General features: G+C 38.1%; 1 protein-coding gene across 2 annotated transcripts; it reads right to left on the reverse strand.

The window, feature by feature from the left end:
• Window positions 1–1,879: 1,879 nt before the first annotated feature.
• On the reverse strand, window positions 1,880–19,372 carry LOC121867056 (cAMP-dependent protein kinase catalytic subunit 1; the record flags this gene model as incomplete). 2 transcript variants are annotated; one of them, XM_042366814.1, is given in 7 exon segments in its annotated part: window positions 7,602–7,689; window positions 9,395–9,529; window positions 10,890–11,054; window positions 12,992–13,114; window positions 14,020–14,115; window positions 14,872–14,998; window positions 19,290–19,372. In XM_042366814.1, coding segments are annotated over 6 exon segments (726 nt in total), but the record flags the coding sequence as incomplete, so codon positions are not given.
• Window positions 19,373–20,565: the final 1,193 nt, after the last annotated feature.

Consider the following 20,565-nt stretch of genomic DNA (forward strand, 5'->3'; position numbering starts at 1 on the left):
TCGGGTTTCAATTTCAAGAGTGAATTTATTCTATAACAATGTGCTACAGATATATCTTTGTAGTAATAATTTAGCTATATTGCATTATACAGAACTGTATGTATGTAGGACTCTCATTAACATGGTGAAGACTTTGAGAAAATGAGATAGAGAATTTCTAGAAAATTTTCTGTTACACTCTTGAACACTTGTGATGAACAGTGTCACACATAGACAGACATGTTCTACAATGTGTTATTATATTTCCTCAAGAGAACATTATAACTATAAGCAGTTCTCTAAACATATTGCACGTGATTGCAGACAACTGAAACCGTGAAAATGTGATGATATAAAACCTTAAGATGATAGGATTAGTGGCGTGGGTAAAAGACCTGTGATGGAAAGAGGAAAATGGCCATGTGCTGTTTAAGAGAAGGATGTTGGCAGTAATTCAATGATGCACAGTAAGTAAGGAAGGTAAGTACACAAGAGGTGCAGTGGTGTAAATGGTAAACTACAGGATGTTGCCGACTTAAATTGTGCTGAATGTGCGAATATGTGCAGTGCTAAAAAAACCCATAAGGGATAGTTACTACTGTACCTGGGTGACATGATCTATACTGGAGGTGCAGCTGACTCTAGCTCACTTGCAAAATTCAGAAGTAGCTGGAAGAAGATTATAAAGCTGTTGTCTTTGTTAGATTGCAATAGGACCTTCACCTTGCTTGAAAAGAAAGTAGTACACAACCAGCATGAGAAGTGTTTAGTTATATGGCAATGAAACATGGATAATAATTCATGTAGACTTAAGTGAGCTGAAATGGCAGTGGTGAGATCAACGTGTATGATGACGCTGAGAGATTAGGAGTTAAAGGGGTGGCTGGGTATTAAGTGCATTGGCAAGGTTTTTAGTAGAGGGAAGCTATGGTGGTTTGGGCATGTGGAGATAATGGAGGAAATTAATTGGGTCAAGAGATGTATGAGTTTGAAGGAGAAAGGGGGAAGCTAGGGGTAGGCCAAGAATGGCATGGAGAGAGGCTGTGAGAACTGAGAAGTGACCTCATATTACAACTTGACGAGAGATGGCAGGACACAGTGCAGTTCAGAGAACTACCATTAAGTTAATATTACTAACCTGTACAAGTATAGAAAATGGCCGTAAAACAGTGATGATGATGAAGAAGTTTGATTGTTCCATCACCCTGCAAACCTCCTAAAGAACGGTGTGGTTAGATGGTAACGTGAACAGAATTTCTATTACTCGGCAAACCTCCCATCGAGCGGCAGCGTCTCGTAGTTTACCTGTTGGCCACTAATGTTTTGGTGGCATGCCAATCACTCCCAACATTCATTTTATTTGCTTGAATTCACAGCTGAGGGTGGTAGTGCACTTATTTAAGTGTTGCAGTTTGATTCTACTCTTCTTGAACTACACCATGGCTCCCAAACATCAAAAAAGCAAATTGAGATTTTACAACTAAAGCCCTAAAGAAGAAATTATATAATATACAGTGTGTATGTATACAGGTACAGGCATACAGTATATACAGGTTATAACTGCATAAGAAATACGACCTTCTAAATACATGGACATAATGGTAATACTACTGTATCTTGTATCCGGTTCGAAGCTGGTCCAATGGTTGCTGGATATGGGAGTTTCAACCTGCACTGAACTTTTATAAATGAAACAAACAAAATTAACTGAGCAGTAACATTTTATCAGAAAATAAATAAAATTTTCCAGGACTCCCAAAACAATAAAATTCTCATACTGTATTAAATACAGTAAATCTTTCAAAAATACTTCCTAATAAAAACATTCTTTCTCAGATGCACACATCCTTAAACTGCATTAAAGTATTTTCTAATGAAGGTTGTAATAAAATGTCTTGTCTTAGTACATGTTTCATTTATTAACGTCTTATTCAAAATTGGCAACTACAAATCACAAAATATGAACTCAATGCAATCGGACTATGAACACTGAACATAGATTAAATACTCAATTGGGATATAGAGTCTGGTTTAAGCTTCCTATACAAGGTCCCAACCACAGTTTCCATACAAACATATTCCTAAGGGCACATACACACACAGACATACTAATGCACGTTAGAGATTAAGAAAAATAGATACTAGCAGTTCTGAGATGTATATATAGTAACAATCATTAGGGGATGATGAATCAATGCTAAAATCACACATCAGTTAGCCCTTCACAAGAAGATATTTCTGTGGCTTCTCAAGGGGACCCTGCGTACGTCGCTTGTTTGGGGAGCGGAGGAATTCATACAATCAACATCGAGGAACCCACTAACTCACGTCGATCTGTTTTGTTTACCCATTCTCTTCAAGAATCATCATAATGATCACCACTACCATAATTCTTCAACAATTGCCATTCCCTCTCACCGCAGCTTGCAGAGGCCAACTTGGGCAAATGTGAATTTTGCAACACGTGTTTGAACCTCCATGGAGACAAGTGGAACAATTTATCTTGAAATTAATTCTCTGTCTTACAATGAAGTCTAAAATAAGCAGTGACGAGCCCGTAATCAATTCGCCGAATGCAATATTTTTAAAAATTGTCCTCAAAATATTCACGAGTTACCCACATCAGTGCTTCGTCTCACAATAAGTCAAATCGTGAGCTTCATCCAGTTGTACACTAGGTGAGTCAAGGAAAACACCATATGAAAGGTAACAAGAAAGAAAATTCACATGCCCACGTTAAGTCTGACTCAGTGTGCGGAATGTATTTATGTAGTGTACCAGTTGATGGCTGCTGCAGCAAACTGTATGTGATGCACCAGTCTGTGGCTGCTGCAGCAAACTGTATGTGATGCACCAGTCTGTGGCTGTTGCAGCTAACTGTATGTGATGCACCAGTCTGTGGTTGTTGCAGCTAACTGTATGTGATGCACCAGTCTGTGGCTGCTGCAGCTAACTGTATGTGATGCACCAGTCTGTGGCTGCTGCAGCTAACTGTATGTGATGCACCAGTCTGTGGCTGCTGCAGCTAACTGTATGTGATGCACCAGTCTGTGGCTGCTGCAGCTAACTGTATGTGATGCACCAGTCTGTGGCTGCTGCAGCAAACTGTATGTGATGCACCAGTCTGTGGCTGCTGCAGTTAACTGTATGTGATGCACCAGTTTGTGGCTGCTGCAGTTAACTGTATGTGATGCACCAGTTTGTGGCTGCTGCAGCTAACTGTATGTGATGCACCAGTTTGTGGCTGCTGCAGCTAACTGTATGTGATGCACCAGTCTGTGGCTTCTGCAGCAAACTGTATGTGATGCACCAGTCTGTGGCTGCTGCAGCTAACTGTATGTGATGCACCAGTTGGTGGCTGCTGCAGCTAACTGTATGTGATGCACCAGTCTGTGGCTGCTGCAGCTAACTGTATGTGATGCACCAGTTGGTGGCTGCTGCAGCTAACTGTATGTGATGCACCAGTCTGTGGCTGCTGCAGCTAACTGTATGTGATGCACCAGTTGGTGGCTGCTGCAGCTAACTGTATGTGATGCACCAGTTTGTGGCTGCTGCAGCTAACTGTATGTGGTGTACCAGTTTGTGGCTGCTGCAGCTAACTGTATGTGATGCACCAGTCAGTGGCTGCTGCAGCTAACTGTATGTGATGCACCAGTTTGTGGCTGCTGCAGCTAACTGTATGTGATGCACCAGTTTGTGGCTGCTGCAGCTAACTGTATGTGATGCACCAGTCAGTGGCTGCTGCAGCTAACTGTATGTGGTGCACCAGTTTGTGGCTACTTGTGTTCCTAGTAAACTTTAAATGAAACGATGCAGTTAGTGGAACTATCAGATTACCGGTATCGTCATATTTAGCGTGTAAACTTATGGAAAAATGTATCTAAAAAAAAAGTCTTTTCGTATAATAATTGTTCCAATTTCTTTGTACAATTCCAGACAAAATATAAAAACTTCATCAAACTGTCAGAATCACTGACAAAAATGTTAAGAGGAAATTTGCATAACATTTGCCTGCTACTGACTGATGCAAACAGCCCCGTGATAGTCTTCTGCCAGTAAAGCTGCAGTCATGAACAATTATGGCTTAGAAAACAATTTCTCAAAAGATAAAAACATGCAAGTTGAGTTTTGAAATACACAGTTCGTTCACAATTTCATAAACAAGTCCTATGAAAAATCAACAGTATTCTGACGAAATGGAAAAGACCAACCAACAGACAAGCTTTGGTGGAACAGCATTTTTTTTCCACTTAATGCCAATACAGCAGCAATATTCAAGGACCTGGCCTTAGTTTGCTATGGAAACAACCTTGTTTGTGCTTGCTTGTCTTTACTGCTGCTTCTTGAGTTCCAATCTTGAATTAACATTAACCTATATTAACATTCATTCTATTCTTCAAATATCTTGAAGCTCATGAAAAATAAATATTGTTCTTTTCTAAACTCAAGTAGTGTACAAAGAATATCTTTATACCACCTGTAATGTTTCAGGTATTATTTGTCAAACTCATAGACTAGCAACAAAATGTTGATTTAAAGTTGCTGTTCTAATATACTTGGAAATAGTAATGAAATAATTATTCACAGTTAGTTCTGAGATTTGTTAAAATTTGGAAGTAGTATTGACAGGGTTAATATCTTACTATTTCTACTCTAGCTGGGATGCATACAGTCACTAAATGATGGTAACATCTGCCCCCAACACAAGGCCGTGTGGAGCCAGTTGAGTGTGAGGAGGTATTAACTTAACTCTTCACAAAGAGTAATACAGAGCACCATGTATTACTGTAAAAAACACTCACAAGATACTGCTACTTAGGGTTTCTGATCCAACTATCAGTCTGCATTACCCATTGCTGACTTGGAATTGTTAATTCCCAACTGTGCCAGGAGAATGACCTTTCAGTGTAACTTAAATAAAAGAAAAAAGATAGCTAGACTTTCACTCAAAGGTCATTGTTGTTCTAAATACTATAGGTCAGCAGTTCAATAAAATGTTGTAAAATTATCTGCTAAGGTTCTTCACCTGGTAAACAAAATACTTTACTTCCAACTACATGTACCAGCACACCCAGAGGAGCTTGATTAAAATAACATATGACCATAACTTGCTAAAAGGCCCTCACAGTATAAAAAGGAACTAACCTCCATCACCATCCCTGCTCCTCCCACTTGGTGATAGTTTACCAACGATGGAAGTTATTATGGCAAAAAATCAGTTAACGGAAGTGCCTGGCACAAAACATTTTTGACAGAATATTAATACATCAAAAACTTCCCATTGAGCAGTTTTTGGTTCCATCCAAAAAGAAAAAAAAATGGCCATCCTATCATAATAAGTATCACCCCTAAGAAACTGTGTATACAATGGTTATGTTTCATGTACCCATTCTACACAGAGAATTAACATATGCAATTTTACATAAAACATACTGAATGTAAATTCATAACTGTACAAACATAGTAACTTCCTATCTCCAATTCATTAGGAAAAAATCTTTCCTACGTGGCTGGCAATGTACTGAACTCCTACTACTAATTACACACTGCTCTTGCTAACAGAAACGACAATTTCAACACAAATTCTTGTAAAAAGTTTCCGTCTAAAGGCCATTGCACGACTCGGGTCGTGCCTCCGGTACGGGAGATACTTGGGTCAGTTGGGTAATGATGATGCCAGCTATGTGATCTGAGGTTTATATATATACATAAAGACAGAAAACCTTGGAGCTGCATATTCTTGTAACATTGCAAAGTACAGTGACACAGGGCATCTTTCTCACTTTCATCATCAAAATATTGCACTAAAAAGAAATGAGACGCTCTCTGGGAAACTCAACATAAATCCTCTAAGGTTAGTGTGATACGTAAATCGAGCGCCAGACCATAACAACACAAACTAATAATAATTATCATAATCATTACAATAGACTCTAAAATGCAAGAAAATAGACAAGTAATATTATTTTTTACAGTGTGCCTTAGGACTCACAGAGCCGTACAGTATTATATAGCTTGAGACTTCACAAGGAGGAAGAGAAGAAAAATATTTGCTCTCAGAATTAGGCAATTAATAACCATTCATTCCCACTGGCAGTTAAAAGAAAAGATTAGTTCACAAAATCTAATTTTTACATGCCTACCGGTAACTAGTTTTTCATTTTGAAATGGATGAAAAGAAGCCATCACACATCATTCAAATTTATCACATCAATGTGAATCGCATAGAAACACTAATCCAACACATAAGTATTCTACAACTTTGCACACATGGACATATTTTTTTTATGTTATTAACTTTGATACATACCTACATACATGCAACTTGGGGAAATCTAGCCATTTGTCATTCTTGTATTAAATCATAAAAACTCTGTTGAACCCATATAAGTGTACTATGTAATCTACAAAGTGTGTGATGAGAGTCGGCTGCATTTTGGCATAGTTAATCTGGGGCATCGACCGTGTGTAGTAAACGAAGCTGCAGTCGATTCTGATGACGGCCAATAGGGAGACTCCAGGAGACCGGCGGAGGAGTTAGCCCGGGTTGAAGACTTACTCCTTGTTCTGGCAGGTGCTCCTTCGTAAATATTTCAATCTTAGCATTACTAAAGATCAAGGATATGTTTTGATTTCATTAATTTTGCAGCACTTTCCATCATGCGAAACATCCTTTTCCTCACTTAAAATGGCTCGTTCCCTTTTCTTTTACCAAAATCTGAGTCCAGTCCTTTTATTCTTACTCTTGCCATGCGTATAATTCACCTTGACCATAAAATGAGACCTTCCTCTCCGTCTCGTTTAAAGATGACATAACTTTTCAAGCATGAGTAACTTTTCAACTCACTCTTGCCTCCGAGCCGCCTGAACGTCTCCTGTTATACTGATGTTCTTCCCGGCAAGTCCGTCAACCCCCACTCACCACATGACTAGGTTAGCTCCCGGACCCCAAGTGGCTGGCTAGCAGCGGCACACCTATTCACGTACGCCACCTTATTTGCTAAAAATGGCACTTGCTCCCACCACCACACTTAGGCCATTCTCTCACTCCGCCATCGCTTGACAGCCTCTGTCTGGCATCTTCCTGAGGTGGCATTTTTCTACACAAAGGCAAATGTATCTCTAATGTTACTTGCTGTCAACTTGTTCAACATATTAATCAAGTGATGCATATCATAAGACTGAGGAGTTTCTCCCTTGGAAATTATCAGTAAAACGAATTTATGTTATATTCCATCAAGCTGATTTCAAGTGACACTAAAGATAAGCCTATTCTCAGTGGCACCTTTCACCTCACCACCCACCATACTGCTCCTTGGCACTCATGCCATCACAGCCTGGGCTCTGGCACTGTCTGCATGTGTGTGAGCCACCAAGTACACAGCAGCATCTCCCACAACTGAGCACCTGCTGCATTTGCTTAGCCCACTGCTTGCCTGAGGCCTGGCTGTGTGGCACACATAATGGTGCACACACAGCCTATGTATACAACAATGCACAAGCACTGGGGTCTCTGGAGGGGAGTACTAAACTTGTACACAGACACAGGGAGTCAGCTTAGCCTCTAGACACTGCAAAAGGCCTCTAAAACTCAGCAAACTCCTTGGCACATTTTTCTGTGGAGGAGATACGGAGGGCCTCCTCTTCATAGTCGTCAAAGTTGCTGGTGTCTCCAGGCCCTTTGCATTTGGGGATAAATGGAGCTTCAATCTGAAAATAACAAGAAACTGTATCATCATCACAACACAATAAAGAAATTTGGAAGAAAAACAAATAAATACAAATAAGGTTCCTGCAACAGCTCAGATTATCATTAGGATCTAGACATTCAATTATAGGTACAGGTATAAGATTATTTAGGCTAACAAACTAAGAGCAAATTATAGAATGAACCAAAGATTTTAATAAAAGATAATCACCAAAAATTCATCTTCTTGAATAAAAACCTAACCATAACAAGACAATAAACATGAGATATATACAATACTAGAATACCATGATGTATATTGTATTCCTGTAATACGTCCATACATCTACTTGTCTCAAAAACTAAAAAAAAGAGGGAATTATATCACATAACATTATACACCCCCTCCTTATTTCACCTAATGATTATAATGCACACCTTAATGTTACCTGAGGTGTTAGGTTAGGTTAGTGTGTTTAATCTTAAGGTGGAAGAAGCTGGGGTACTAATCTTCAGGTGACCCAGAAATATTTGAGAGAATTTTTTGACAAGTGGGAATATTCACACACACACGCACACACGCATGCATGCACGCACGCACTCACTCACTCACGCATGCACTCACTCACTCACTCACGCACGCACTCACTCACACACACACACACACACACACACACACACACACACACACACACACACACACACACACATATGCACACACACATGCACACACACATGCACACACACACATACATATGCACACACACATACATATACACACAAGCACAGTTCTTGTAAATAAATTAACCAAATATTAATTAGGCTTCATACAGGAGAGTGCACAGTAAAATTCCATTCCATTTACTTACCGGGTTCAGTGAAGGAAGGAACGAACTTCAACAATAAGAGAAAATGGTACTAAGGAAGAGAAAATGGTACTAAGAGAGAGTAATGCAAGAAAGTGATAATAAGACCAAGTACTGTAGTGACACTCCATCCATAACTTCCTCGCCAAATGAATTCTCACTCCACACACTGATCATAGTGGTTGTGTGTTTGCATGTTTTCTCTGGGTACTGCATTCCTGTTTCTTCCTGCACTAACACTGGATATGATGAGACTGACTGCTCAAACTGCTAATAAACTGATAGTGGCGGAAATGATAAATTAGCTGATAGAAGAGGATGAGAAGACTGTAATACTAAGTAATAATGATGGCGACTCGTATCATTCTGTCATCCCTGGATTCCAAGTGACAAAAAAGTAGTAGAAGTAGTAGTGTGAATATGAGGCCAATGGCAAAAAAATGCTACATCCTGAAATACGAACTATAAACTCTGTAACTGCTAATCTGATTTCATATGGCAAATGATAATTTTCCCCAGACAAATATTCAGTGTTATAAAAGTTTCAGTGTGTTTTAAAATAAGTGTAAATATTATCATAAGCTTCCAGCCACTGTAAGTTACTAAGTGAGACCGGTTACAAACTGAGAATGATGATGTAACATCCATTATATGAAAACCCGGATGAGAAGTTGCCCCAAAACTAGGAAAAGAAAAATGTTTGGTAAAATATATGTCCAATCAAAGCCCTATAAGGATGTGACAAGTCTCTGTTAAACTCAGACCATGGGAGACACGGCTGAGCATACAGACACAATGTATTACACGAAAAGATTCTTTATAAAAATACTATATGAATGAGCTGAATAAAACCGTTACCAACCGTCTAGAATTCAGAAAACTCTCTGTAGAACATGTCCTCTGCTGTAGTGCGGAAGGTGGTCCTGCTCTCCTCGTACTGAGGAAATTGGGTCGTGTCCCCGCGGCTCTTTAACTTTGGAACCAATGGGGCAGGAGTCTACCACGGGGAGGCAATAAAGCGGTCATGCAACATTCAGCGGTGCAGGCATTCAAGATTACATTAACAGATTTTTTGAGCTTTGAGAAAATTTTCTTACAAACTGTCATAAATACAAAGTTAATGAAAGAATATTATCTTTACACTTCACAGAGGACAAAATGTCCTCTTCACATAGTTTCTTAAGAGCAGAATTTCTTACACAAACACTACCATGAATAAGTATGTCAACTGTATTTGGAACAACCATGAGAGGTCAACAGGGTGAACTACCAACCACATGAAAGGGGACAGAGTACTGGACTTGTCATGAAAAAAAAGTGGAGGGGGCAGAATTTTGTTAACCAAAACATATCAAAGTGTAATAGTTTTTTATCCTTTATGAATAAATTTTGCTCATTGATTTTGATAATACAGGCTGCAAAAATGACAAAGTTTCAATATTCTTATTCCATGTATATATAGCAATATACTGTGTATGTACTGTCCATTAGTCAAGCTCAAAATAACTGATGATGATCTTAACAATATTAGTTGCAGTATACTGTACATCAGTGTCAATCCTTCATGGGAAAAGAAGCCTTTTATGAAAACTGAAGGAAAAAAATTCTTAAGATCAAATTAAAGTTTTCTAATAAATTCATTGGTAAACACAGCAGGCAGTGAGGGAGAGTCTCTCTGTAATACTGGGCAGTGTTAACACTGTGATGATCATACTTAATCATTCTAACAGTTTAACAATGTGAGTTTTACATCAGTAACTTGTAACAGGTGCTCAGCAATTACTGACTCGGACTCCACCAATACAGGTAACTTGGCAGCAGCATTTCATATTTAACATACCTCAGTTCCCAAGAATATTTGGTCTATACAGTAGTAAGAAATAACCCCAAAGGATAAAATAAAATGTCAAGTGTTCATTTAACAGCAAATAACTTGCATCATCTGGTGGGAGCACTGAAGTCAAAACTGAAGCAAGAAGCACTGAGGCAACTTTTGATGTAAGCCAGGCCTTGTGGCTTAGAGAGAATCTCAGCATTATTGTTAACTCATGCAAAGATTAATCTTAATGAAATAAATTTATGTTGCATAGATAAATTATTTAAAGTTAAATGAGTAACAAAAACAAGTACCAGTAAGTTTTAGCGTGCTAGAGAAAATAACAGTGATGGGAGATGTTAATACACTAAAGGCTAGGCTTCATAACATGCAAATAAAATACCAAGTAACATGAACTCGTATCACAGTAAAGGTTTAGTCATGCAAGCTGTAAATTCTAGGCAAACCAGAATAACTCAAGTTTCAAAACCAGTCTAGCCATTAATTTGGGACAGTTAGAGTATGTTTGCTGGCAGCTCACCTTCCTCTGGTATACAGCAATCCAATCTGTTGATGAGAACCACTTGTGATTCTTGATGTCATTGACAGCATTCTTCAAGTTTCCGTACCGCTTGGTCAGGTCCACCTGCAGAAGGTTCCTCAGTAGGTCCTTCAGATCAGATGAAAAGTGACCTGGGAACCGCACCTAGAAGGAGAAGATCATTTTAATGCATGAAATATAAGTCCCAACATAAAGCACTCTGTAGACCATGATAAAGGTACAGTATTCCCTCTACAACAGTGTACACCAGTGCAGCCTTCACTCTCTTCTGTACTAGTGATATTACTTATGGTATTCACTAATGTTACTTATGCTTTTTCTGGATGAAGAGATTAACCCTGTTTGTATAGTACGTACTGTATTCTTCTGCAAGTGTGCCAGTGGCTCTACAACTTGGTCTACCCGGTATGTGGATATAAACTAAATCTACTCAATACTAACTTATCATGAACAAGAAGATGGAAAATACATATAATACCTTCTTGTAAGATATCTAAGTACATGACTTGTTAATACTGTAGACAAATTGAAAATACAGCAAGGCATTAACCTGTCACCATCATAGTATATCACTCCATGAGATAGGAACTCTAATCTTATGGCCTGACAGTGTTGATGTGTGAAGAGGAGACCAATAAACACATCAATGCAGTAGGGTAAGCTGACAGTGCTTGCTTGCTTGGTGGTTGTTGCCTCACAAATTTCGGGGAATACTGTATTATGGAGAATGTCGATTATATATCTTTAGGTATAATTCTTTTTTTCAAACTATGTACTTGGTATAGTTTGAAGCACTACCATAAAATTAATATGTTAACACTCAAAACAGAGATATGGGTTAGGTTATGGTGCATGAAAAGTAAGATACAGTATCAAAGTGCCGGAATTCACCGAGATGACAGACATACCGGGTAGTTAATGGATAGGAGTCGAGAATGGATGACTGGATGATGACTGTATAATTGGTTCCTAAGGTTAATAAAATATTACATGATATGTATATGTGTTTGTAATTATCCAAACTGAAGTCAATTTGCAGGAGTCAACTGGCCTCATGAAAGGAATAAATATCAACCTGAGTCTCTCTATTATGAGGTTGATTAGTACAGAGGGGTAGTGCAGTATAGCTTCACCTCCTGACACCACCCCTTCCCTAAAAAATTCAATTACATATGACTGGTAAATCAGGAACAAAACAGGGGGATATTCTGATTACCAAACTGGGCATTAATTCCTCTCTTACTACACGGTTGACTTGGATTATACACGTGTGATGAAAATATTACATATCTGGAGTTATTGGAGCATATGGTAGGGAAGGGGAGGCTGAGAAAATAAGAATACTGTATAGGGTAAGGGCTGGAAGTGTGGAAGGATTAATATTTAACAGAATATCATAATACTGAACTACCGCATCAAGAGAGGTTGTGGGGGGGAGGGGGGGAATTTGCCTAGAAGAACGTCAGAGTCAAACAACTGGGAGTTGAGTAGAAATATTTTAAAGACAGGGACTCAAATTGGAGGTTTGAGACAGAAGAGAGAGTTACAAAGATATTAATTGGAGTGAGACATAGGAGGCAGAGATTGGATTAAGAGACAGCTCTAAATGACACAAGGGGAGATAGGAGAGACTCTTGAGTGAGAGACAGACATAAGTGAGACAAAAGAGACAAGACTGAGAGATACACATCTGGAGAGCACATTAAGTGTACAGGACTGACCTAACACAGTGTCTGGTGACAATTCTGCATGACCAGCCAAGTTATACCTAGTAGAAATTGTGTACTGTACAGTATTACCACACCAGAGAAAGATCAGTATTACCACACCAGAGAAAGATCACCAACCTTCATTCTCACGGGAAAAACCAAAACTTGAGAGCTTAAACAAACACAAACACAACATTATCAATATTAAAACAAAAATTTCACAATGAGCAGAAAATAGTAAATATATCAATCAGGTTACTAGAGAGAATGTGTTACCTTTCATACAAGTTTTTACAATAGACAGAAAATGGTAAAAATAAATAAAATACAGGTATATCACTGAGGTTAAAGGGGGAGGGAGGAGAGTGTTACCCTTCCAGAGACGATTTTTTCGTATATTTGGATAGGCTGGTCGGCGAAGAATGGAGGATATCCAGCGGCCATCTCATAGACCAGAACGCCAAGTGCCCACCAATCCACTGCCTTGTTGTAGCCCTGTGTGAAGATAAAGTTCCCTCAGCCATCTACTCCACTCCATACAACCATGAAAGAACCTTGGCTATATCTTCAATAAAAATGAATCAATGATAAGATCTGTTATTTTTCTTTTCTCAACATTACCATTGAGCCAACCAACTTTTCTTTACCATTAGTGGAAAAATCAATCAAAAACTTCAAAACTAGTTAATTAGGAACATTTGTAATTATCCTTTATTGAGGTATAAGTCAAACTAAATGTATTTGTACCATAATTATTTTCATCATATAATCAAATGAGAAGGAACACAAGGTCTGATACAGTTTACCAAGTACTTTTATCTGTCTGTAAGATACCAGAAATGTTTTATATCAGGTCGCGCAATACTTAATACATTCATCAGCATACAGCCACTGAAACTGTGAGATGAGGGAGTATATTCAGGCATATAAAACCTCATATTTTATTTCTTAAGCATAATATCTTCTGCAGTACTGTAGTATGGAATAGATCTTTTACTGGACAACATTGTGGTCTAGACATACAGGTTGTTCACAAAGTCCTGTGTACATTACAGGTTATCATATAGAGACAACACTTTTGAGCTGGGAAGTATATTAAAAGCTCTCTGGGACTCGTGTGAGTGGGGTTCCCTAACCCACCAGACCCACAGTTATAGGCGAGGGACCTTGAGCTGTAAAGTCAGCAGCTAAGGAAGGGCAGCTTTTAGTCCATCACCAATGGATGGCTGTCTGAGTGCCAACCTTAGTGGTCCGGGTTCAAATCCCAGCATGCACAGGTGAAAAATGTTTACAGTACTCTTTTAGTTTTGCTGTAATAAAATTTCAAAATCAGAACACAACTTTGTGGACATTCTGTATTATAACTTCAGCAAACAGTAGAGTCTTGATATAAACATTACCTTAGAAAGAATGATCTCAGGGGCCAAGTACTCTGGGGTCCCACACAGCGTCCACGTTCGTCCCTTGACCCGCTTGGCAAACCCAAAGTCGGTTACCTGAAACACAGATATTCCACGTTACTCAAACAGGATTAATTAAGAATGCTTATAAAGGATTGACAACAACCTCTCAGTTTCAGCCATAATAACACTACAGGGACGCCACTTTTAATATCTAATTTTACTAACAACAGACAATTTTCTTCAGCTCAGAGGAGACCCCATACACAAGGGGTTAAGCATTTTCCCTAACTAATTAAATCACTAATATTTTAAGGTACAAGACACCATCTGTACCATTGCCATAGTAGGTAGTGTCACCTCTCTACTGATTGTGTTATGTGGAGGACCCTTTAACACACAGTCACAGAATTCCACCAACAGCCACAGTGCATGACTAACATCACTTACCACCCACTATACTATACATAATACAAATTACCTCTGCCCTTTTTTCTAAATTATAAACTGAACAAACTTTTAACCAAATGAAAACAGAATTGGATGTCCTTTTAGTCATAATTAATATTCCCTTTTAACTATGGAGTAACTGAGAATTTATTTCCTTTTAAAACTGTAAGTGATATCACAGTAAAATCTCTTTATTAATCTACAGTTCTACACAAACTTTCTAATCTAAACTGAAAGATTCAAAAAGCTTTATGCAATATTTACATAACAAATAAAATAATAGGACATTTACAGTGCGAGACAATAACCCAACTCGGACACTAAAAGGTAATCTAGCGTCAAACACTCGTCCAGTTCAGAAGTAATTATGACACACACGATTGACCTACACACGAGCCTTACCTTGAGGTACCCTTGGCTGTCTATGAGTAGGTTCTCTGGCTTGAGATCTCTGTATATGAGATCAAGGTAGTGGAGGTATTCAAATGCTAGCACAATCTGGGCAGCGTAGAACCGTGAGTGGGGTTCACTGTAGAAGCACGGGGAGGGGGAAGGACAAATTTATATTAATGGTTTTTACTCCATATATATCACAAACTGACACTTATAGAATATTTTCTCTACCCAAAACTACAAAAACAACTATGCAATTATATCTTAAGATCTTAAATTTTTAATAATATACAGTATAAATAAAACTTATGTAAAGTGGCCATATTCTTCAGACTAAAGTATGGCTCATCATATGGTATTATATTTTTAACAAGATTTTATACAGTAAAACAATACTGTAATGTACATGGTAATGCTTAATGATGTTTAGCTTGTCAACAATAGATACACCTAGAAATATATTAATGAGACTATATCCTAAAGTAATGAAACAATTTAATTATTTCCTGGCATCCCAGTCACTCAACTTAAATAGTCTAATTATAGATATATAAAACTATACAAATACTATACCGTTAAAACCCACAATATAATGTTAGTAAAAAATAAAAAAGGTCAAAATTCTATACATAACTCTAACATGTTTAAAAAAAAGTAAAAATTATATGTCCCGTGTAAGACAATGTTGGTCCAATGTTTGGTCTCTCCCTCTCCACCATCCAGCTACCTGTTCTGTAATACCTCGGTCGTGTTCAGAGTGTACTTCTATATATACAGTACATGACAAGATTATTTATATACAACATAAATAGTGAGTGTTTGAAATGCTCCTCGGGGCGTGATGAACTGAGTACGGCAATGGTCTGTTGTGTGACTCGTATCTACCGTCAAAAAAGTTTATGGTTTTGAGTCTGTTTAGGTATTAATATTGGGGTTTAAAAAGTGAGTGAGTGAGTGAGTGTGTGTGTGTGTGTGTGTGAGAGTGAGTGAGTGTGTGAGTGAGTGAGTGAGTGAGTGAGTGAGTGAGTGAGTGAGTGTGTGTGTGTGTGTGTGTGTGTGTGTGTGTGTGTGTGTGTGTGTGTGTTGCCAACTCTGAACTACTGGTAATGTAATTAAAGGGCATTATATTAAGTGTAATTAAAGGTGAAACAAATATTGGGTTGTTTACATCACTAACTATATTAGCCATAAAAATTGTTGTTGTTTATAAAGACAATATTAACGTAGAGTAATTTAATAACATACTGTATTCATACGTCATAAACAAAGTCAACCGTATAAATATAGTACAGTCCTGAACATTCCATCAATACATTACAGTGAAACAACCGGATAAACGACTTCTTTCTCGATATATAATCCGTTAGATGGAGGGTTACACATTTAACACAGCGTCGATATAATGGACTTTCATCTCTATATAGTTCTTTAGAAGAGGGATTTCACATTTAACAGAGCCTCGATATAACGGACTGTCCTCTCTATATAGTGCGTTATATAGAGGTTTCACTGTAGCACATTAATTAGAAAAATACAGTTACAGTTATGTATCCATATATTTCAGGCAATACAAAAGGCTGCCATCAGGGACACACCAGAGGATAAATGCTCAAGAGGATACATACTTATGAGAGAGAGAGAGAGAGAGAGATATTAATTGTTATTATAATTAGTACACAAGCTGACATGCAGTTATATATATGTGTGTGCTGGGGGAGAGGTGAGGTTTGATTCAACATAAAGTAAAAATACGTGTAAACTGAAGCAGAGTTGTGTTACAGGACAAAATACTGCACTCGTGTCTGAGGATTTTAAGCAATTTTTTTTTTATCATTCAGCGTTTTCATAAACTTGGATCTATGTTCACAGTTCTTAAATCTTTCCTTCAGGCAGCCGTATATCATTGTGTATAATAAGAAACACTACTTTTTTCACTCTGCGAGACCTTTCTTCCGCATAAACACAAGATCTTAGTTTCCGCCGCAGACATTTTTCAAGAGTTTACAATATACTGTATCCTTTATATAGTTACATTAATATTCACGGAGTTTCAATAACCTTATCAAGCAAAACTAATTACCTATTACATTCATGTCAAAACATGTAAATAAGTGTTTCAAATTAACCATTCCTTCCTCGGTAACGTCAGAGCTTCAACACTCCCACGATCCTCTGGCACTGGAACCTTGTCTCTTTGATCCTCCTCAAACCCTTTACCCAGACATTTTAATACCCTCAAGCTCCTCTTATGATGGGACTCTTTGATGAGGAGCCTCTTAGTTAGGAACTTTCCCCTCCACTACAACTTCATGTGCAATTCCCATCTCACCCACAGCAGTCCAGCCGCCCACACCTGCCTAACCCTCGTCGACCTTATCAGAGGCTGTTGATGTATTGTGACTTGGTAATAATAATAATATCTCCTGTCTTTCCTTCTTTCATTCCCTATTCAACATCATCTTATTTTATCTATTTTTTTTTATTTCCAACTTTCTCTCTCACACATTCTCTGTCTTCCTTTAATTACTGTATGCTAATTACTAGATGATTATGTTACACTGATCATGGAAGTGACTGATACATGTAACGTCACCAATAACTGCTATTTATCCCCAATTCTCTATGTCATATGACCTAATTACAACATAAATCACTAATCACCAATACTGTACATATAATGCATCAACTTTCACAAGGACTTGGCTCATCCTGGTGATGTGATACAGTACAGAGTTATTTCAGCTGCATAACTTATGTCCTTCTGAGTCATGGAACTGTATTCAGATTACAGGAATTTCTGAATGTCTCTATAAGATGAGTTATAACCAAAAGGCATTACTGTAATAAAAATAGGAGTTTCATCTCAATCTAAATACTGAACTGTTACCCTGAACTTTGGATGAACTAAAATACAGTATAAATCAATGTTGAAACTAATTATATTTTCTGGTAGGTAAACTGTTCAACTATCTGTATGTACATTGGTTAAAACAATGCATAGACTATTTAACACACAATAGTTAGGGAGATTATTCTAATAGCCATTATTTCATCAAGACCGTACTGTATCTATCAAAAGCTATCCATTTCAATCAATAAACAGTTTTAGAAATTAGTATCGATGATCATTTGTATTTTCAGAACTCCCATGTACTGTATATTTTTTACCTTAAAACACTGACACACATTTAACTTTGTAGTTTCACAACATTTTCAACATATTACTAGTACATAAAGATATTAACTTCCGTTGTTATATTGCACCTTGGAAAAAGTTATTAGTAATTGCTAGTTATTAATCATATAACACCAAACTCTGTGTGTGTGTGAATTAGTTATTTCAAACACATGACATCAAATTTCTGTATGTAAGTTTGAGTTCACAGCAGAAATGAGGACAGACACAGACATATCCAGATATGTGCTCAAAGGGAGAGGGAAACAGTGCTTGATATACAAATGGGGAAACACAAGGCAAACAGTGTTAGGGTCTGGGGAGGTCCACTACACTCACAGGGGTAACAGTAGCCAGTATTTATTTACTGGAATGTTTATATTAAAGAAGGAGCACATCTAAAACTTGTCAAGATTCCCCATGGCATGTTAGTAATGGTACGACCTTCACCACACCCACTGTTCACTGGTTGTTGAAGCATGCAGAAAGTTACACACACACACATTCGGAAGATCAAGTAAAGTTGCTTTATACCAAAATTATCAAAATATTATTTAGCTGTGGTCTATTTTAACTACATTATACAGGATTAAAACATTTTAAAAACCATAGACAGCGAGTTTAGTTTCTATACAGAGGATTAATAGTACAATACAACTGTTTATTTAACAAAAGGGGAGTAAGGGAGACAAGAGGGTGGGTGTACATTATATACTGACCACCACATCAAGCTGTGAACATCTACACAAAAGGAACATTGGAGCTCAGGTATTAAAATCTGGATCTTAGTCATGGTTTTATGTATCACAAGGAAAAGGGAGGTTCACCTTTTCCTTCTGTTATTTACCAAAGGTACCTTATAAAGGCACCACTTTTTCTCAATGTAATACACAACACCATAATCTCTAGTAAAAAACTGACCCCTTGGTATAGTACTGGGGTCGTCTCATAAAACTGTTATAGCCACGACAGCTAATAACACCAACAAATGATATAAAGCATCTAAAATGAGAGCAAATTATAAGTAAAAAACAGCCAAAAACCTGCCACCAAAAATGAACTAGCACGGCAGTTATGGTCACCCTTCCCGACTGTATCACAGCAGACATAATGCATGGTTCTCACATGCCTACGTCTGCTATAGTACTCAGGGAGGCTTAAAGCATTCTAATATGAAAAGCCGAGGGGGCCAGTGGCTGATGGTGTGCCTTTGGGTGCAGTAGCACTAGCAGTGGTCCAGAGACACTCTTACCTAAACCTGCCAATCTTTCTCAGGTGCGAGAACATCTCGCCACCAGGCACGTACTCTAACACCATGTACAAATTGGAATTATCCTGAAATGTTGGAGAAATGTATACATTGAGTAATACCATTCTTGTTAGTGCTGACTGTTAGTACAGTACTTCTGGGATCATTAGTACTTAACAATGTAAAAGAGTGGAAGCCGGGTGTTTAGAAACTGTTGTGGATGGCAGTCTTCCATGTGGACCTCAGGCCAGGGACACTACAGTCAAGTAATACCTTCAAAGTCAAACATCATCACCAAAAAACAATAGAAAAAAAATTGTGTCAGAAAAAACAGACTAGACTTGTGAATGCATTACTTGACTACAGCTCAGGAATAAAAACAAACCACCCACACACAAGGTATAGCACATAATACTGCTTGATTCCGACATCATCCTGGTAGCTGTCACAGGGTCAGCTAGGAGGGGCCAAACACATTGTCATAATACGAGGTGTGACAGTAATAGAAGTTAGTAGTTACCTAAATCTTCCCAAGCGCCGCAAGTGTGAGAACATCTCACCCCCGGGGACATACTCAAGCACCATGTATAAATTGGTGTTATCCTGCAAGTATAACAATGTCCATGATGAAGGGGACACTCATAGTGAGGGAGGGAAGGGGGAGGGAGAAGGGGAGAGAGAGAGAGGGGGGAGGGAGGGTAAGAGAGAGATTGGGAGGAGGGAGGAGCAGTACAGGAGGGGAGGGGGGGGGGAGGGACAAGTAAAGCATATGGACTTCACTGTACAAGGCTTAATGACACTGAACAGAGGACGAGTAAACTGGGATTACATTTCAGGGATGATTGTACAATAGTGAATTGAGTTGATAACAGAATGGACTCAGCATGGAGAGAGATATACGGTACAGTTTTATGATGTTCGTGAAAGTGTGAGATGAAAGGGGAAAAAAATTTAAAGAAAACCGCGATAAATCAATGAAATCAATGAGTTAAAACACGAAAAACAAGTGAGTTATGTATATCACAGAAGATAAGTTGCCATTGAATGACTATAAAGGTGAAAGAATAATAAGACAAGAAAAAATATATCTACAAAAAGAAAGATGGGAGACATAAACACACTAAAGGGAACTATAAAAATTAGAAGATAGAATAATGCAAAGAGAGAGAGAAAAAAAAAGAAAAATACAGGATCTAAAAAAAAAAGAGAGAATTATAAGAAGTTAACTGGAGTGATCCGGAACAGATAAAGGAAGACTGCCGACGTAAAGATTAATAAT

The sequence above is a fragment of the Homarus americanus genome, unplaced genomic scaffold, assembly GCF_018991925.1.
Source record: "Homarus americanus isolate GMGI-L3 unplaced genomic scaffold, GMGI_Hamer_2.0 scaffold18665, whole genome shotgun sequence".
Classification (NCBI taxonomy): Eukaryota; Metazoa; Arthropoda; class Malacostraca; order Decapoda; family Nephropidae; genus Homarus; species Homarus americanus.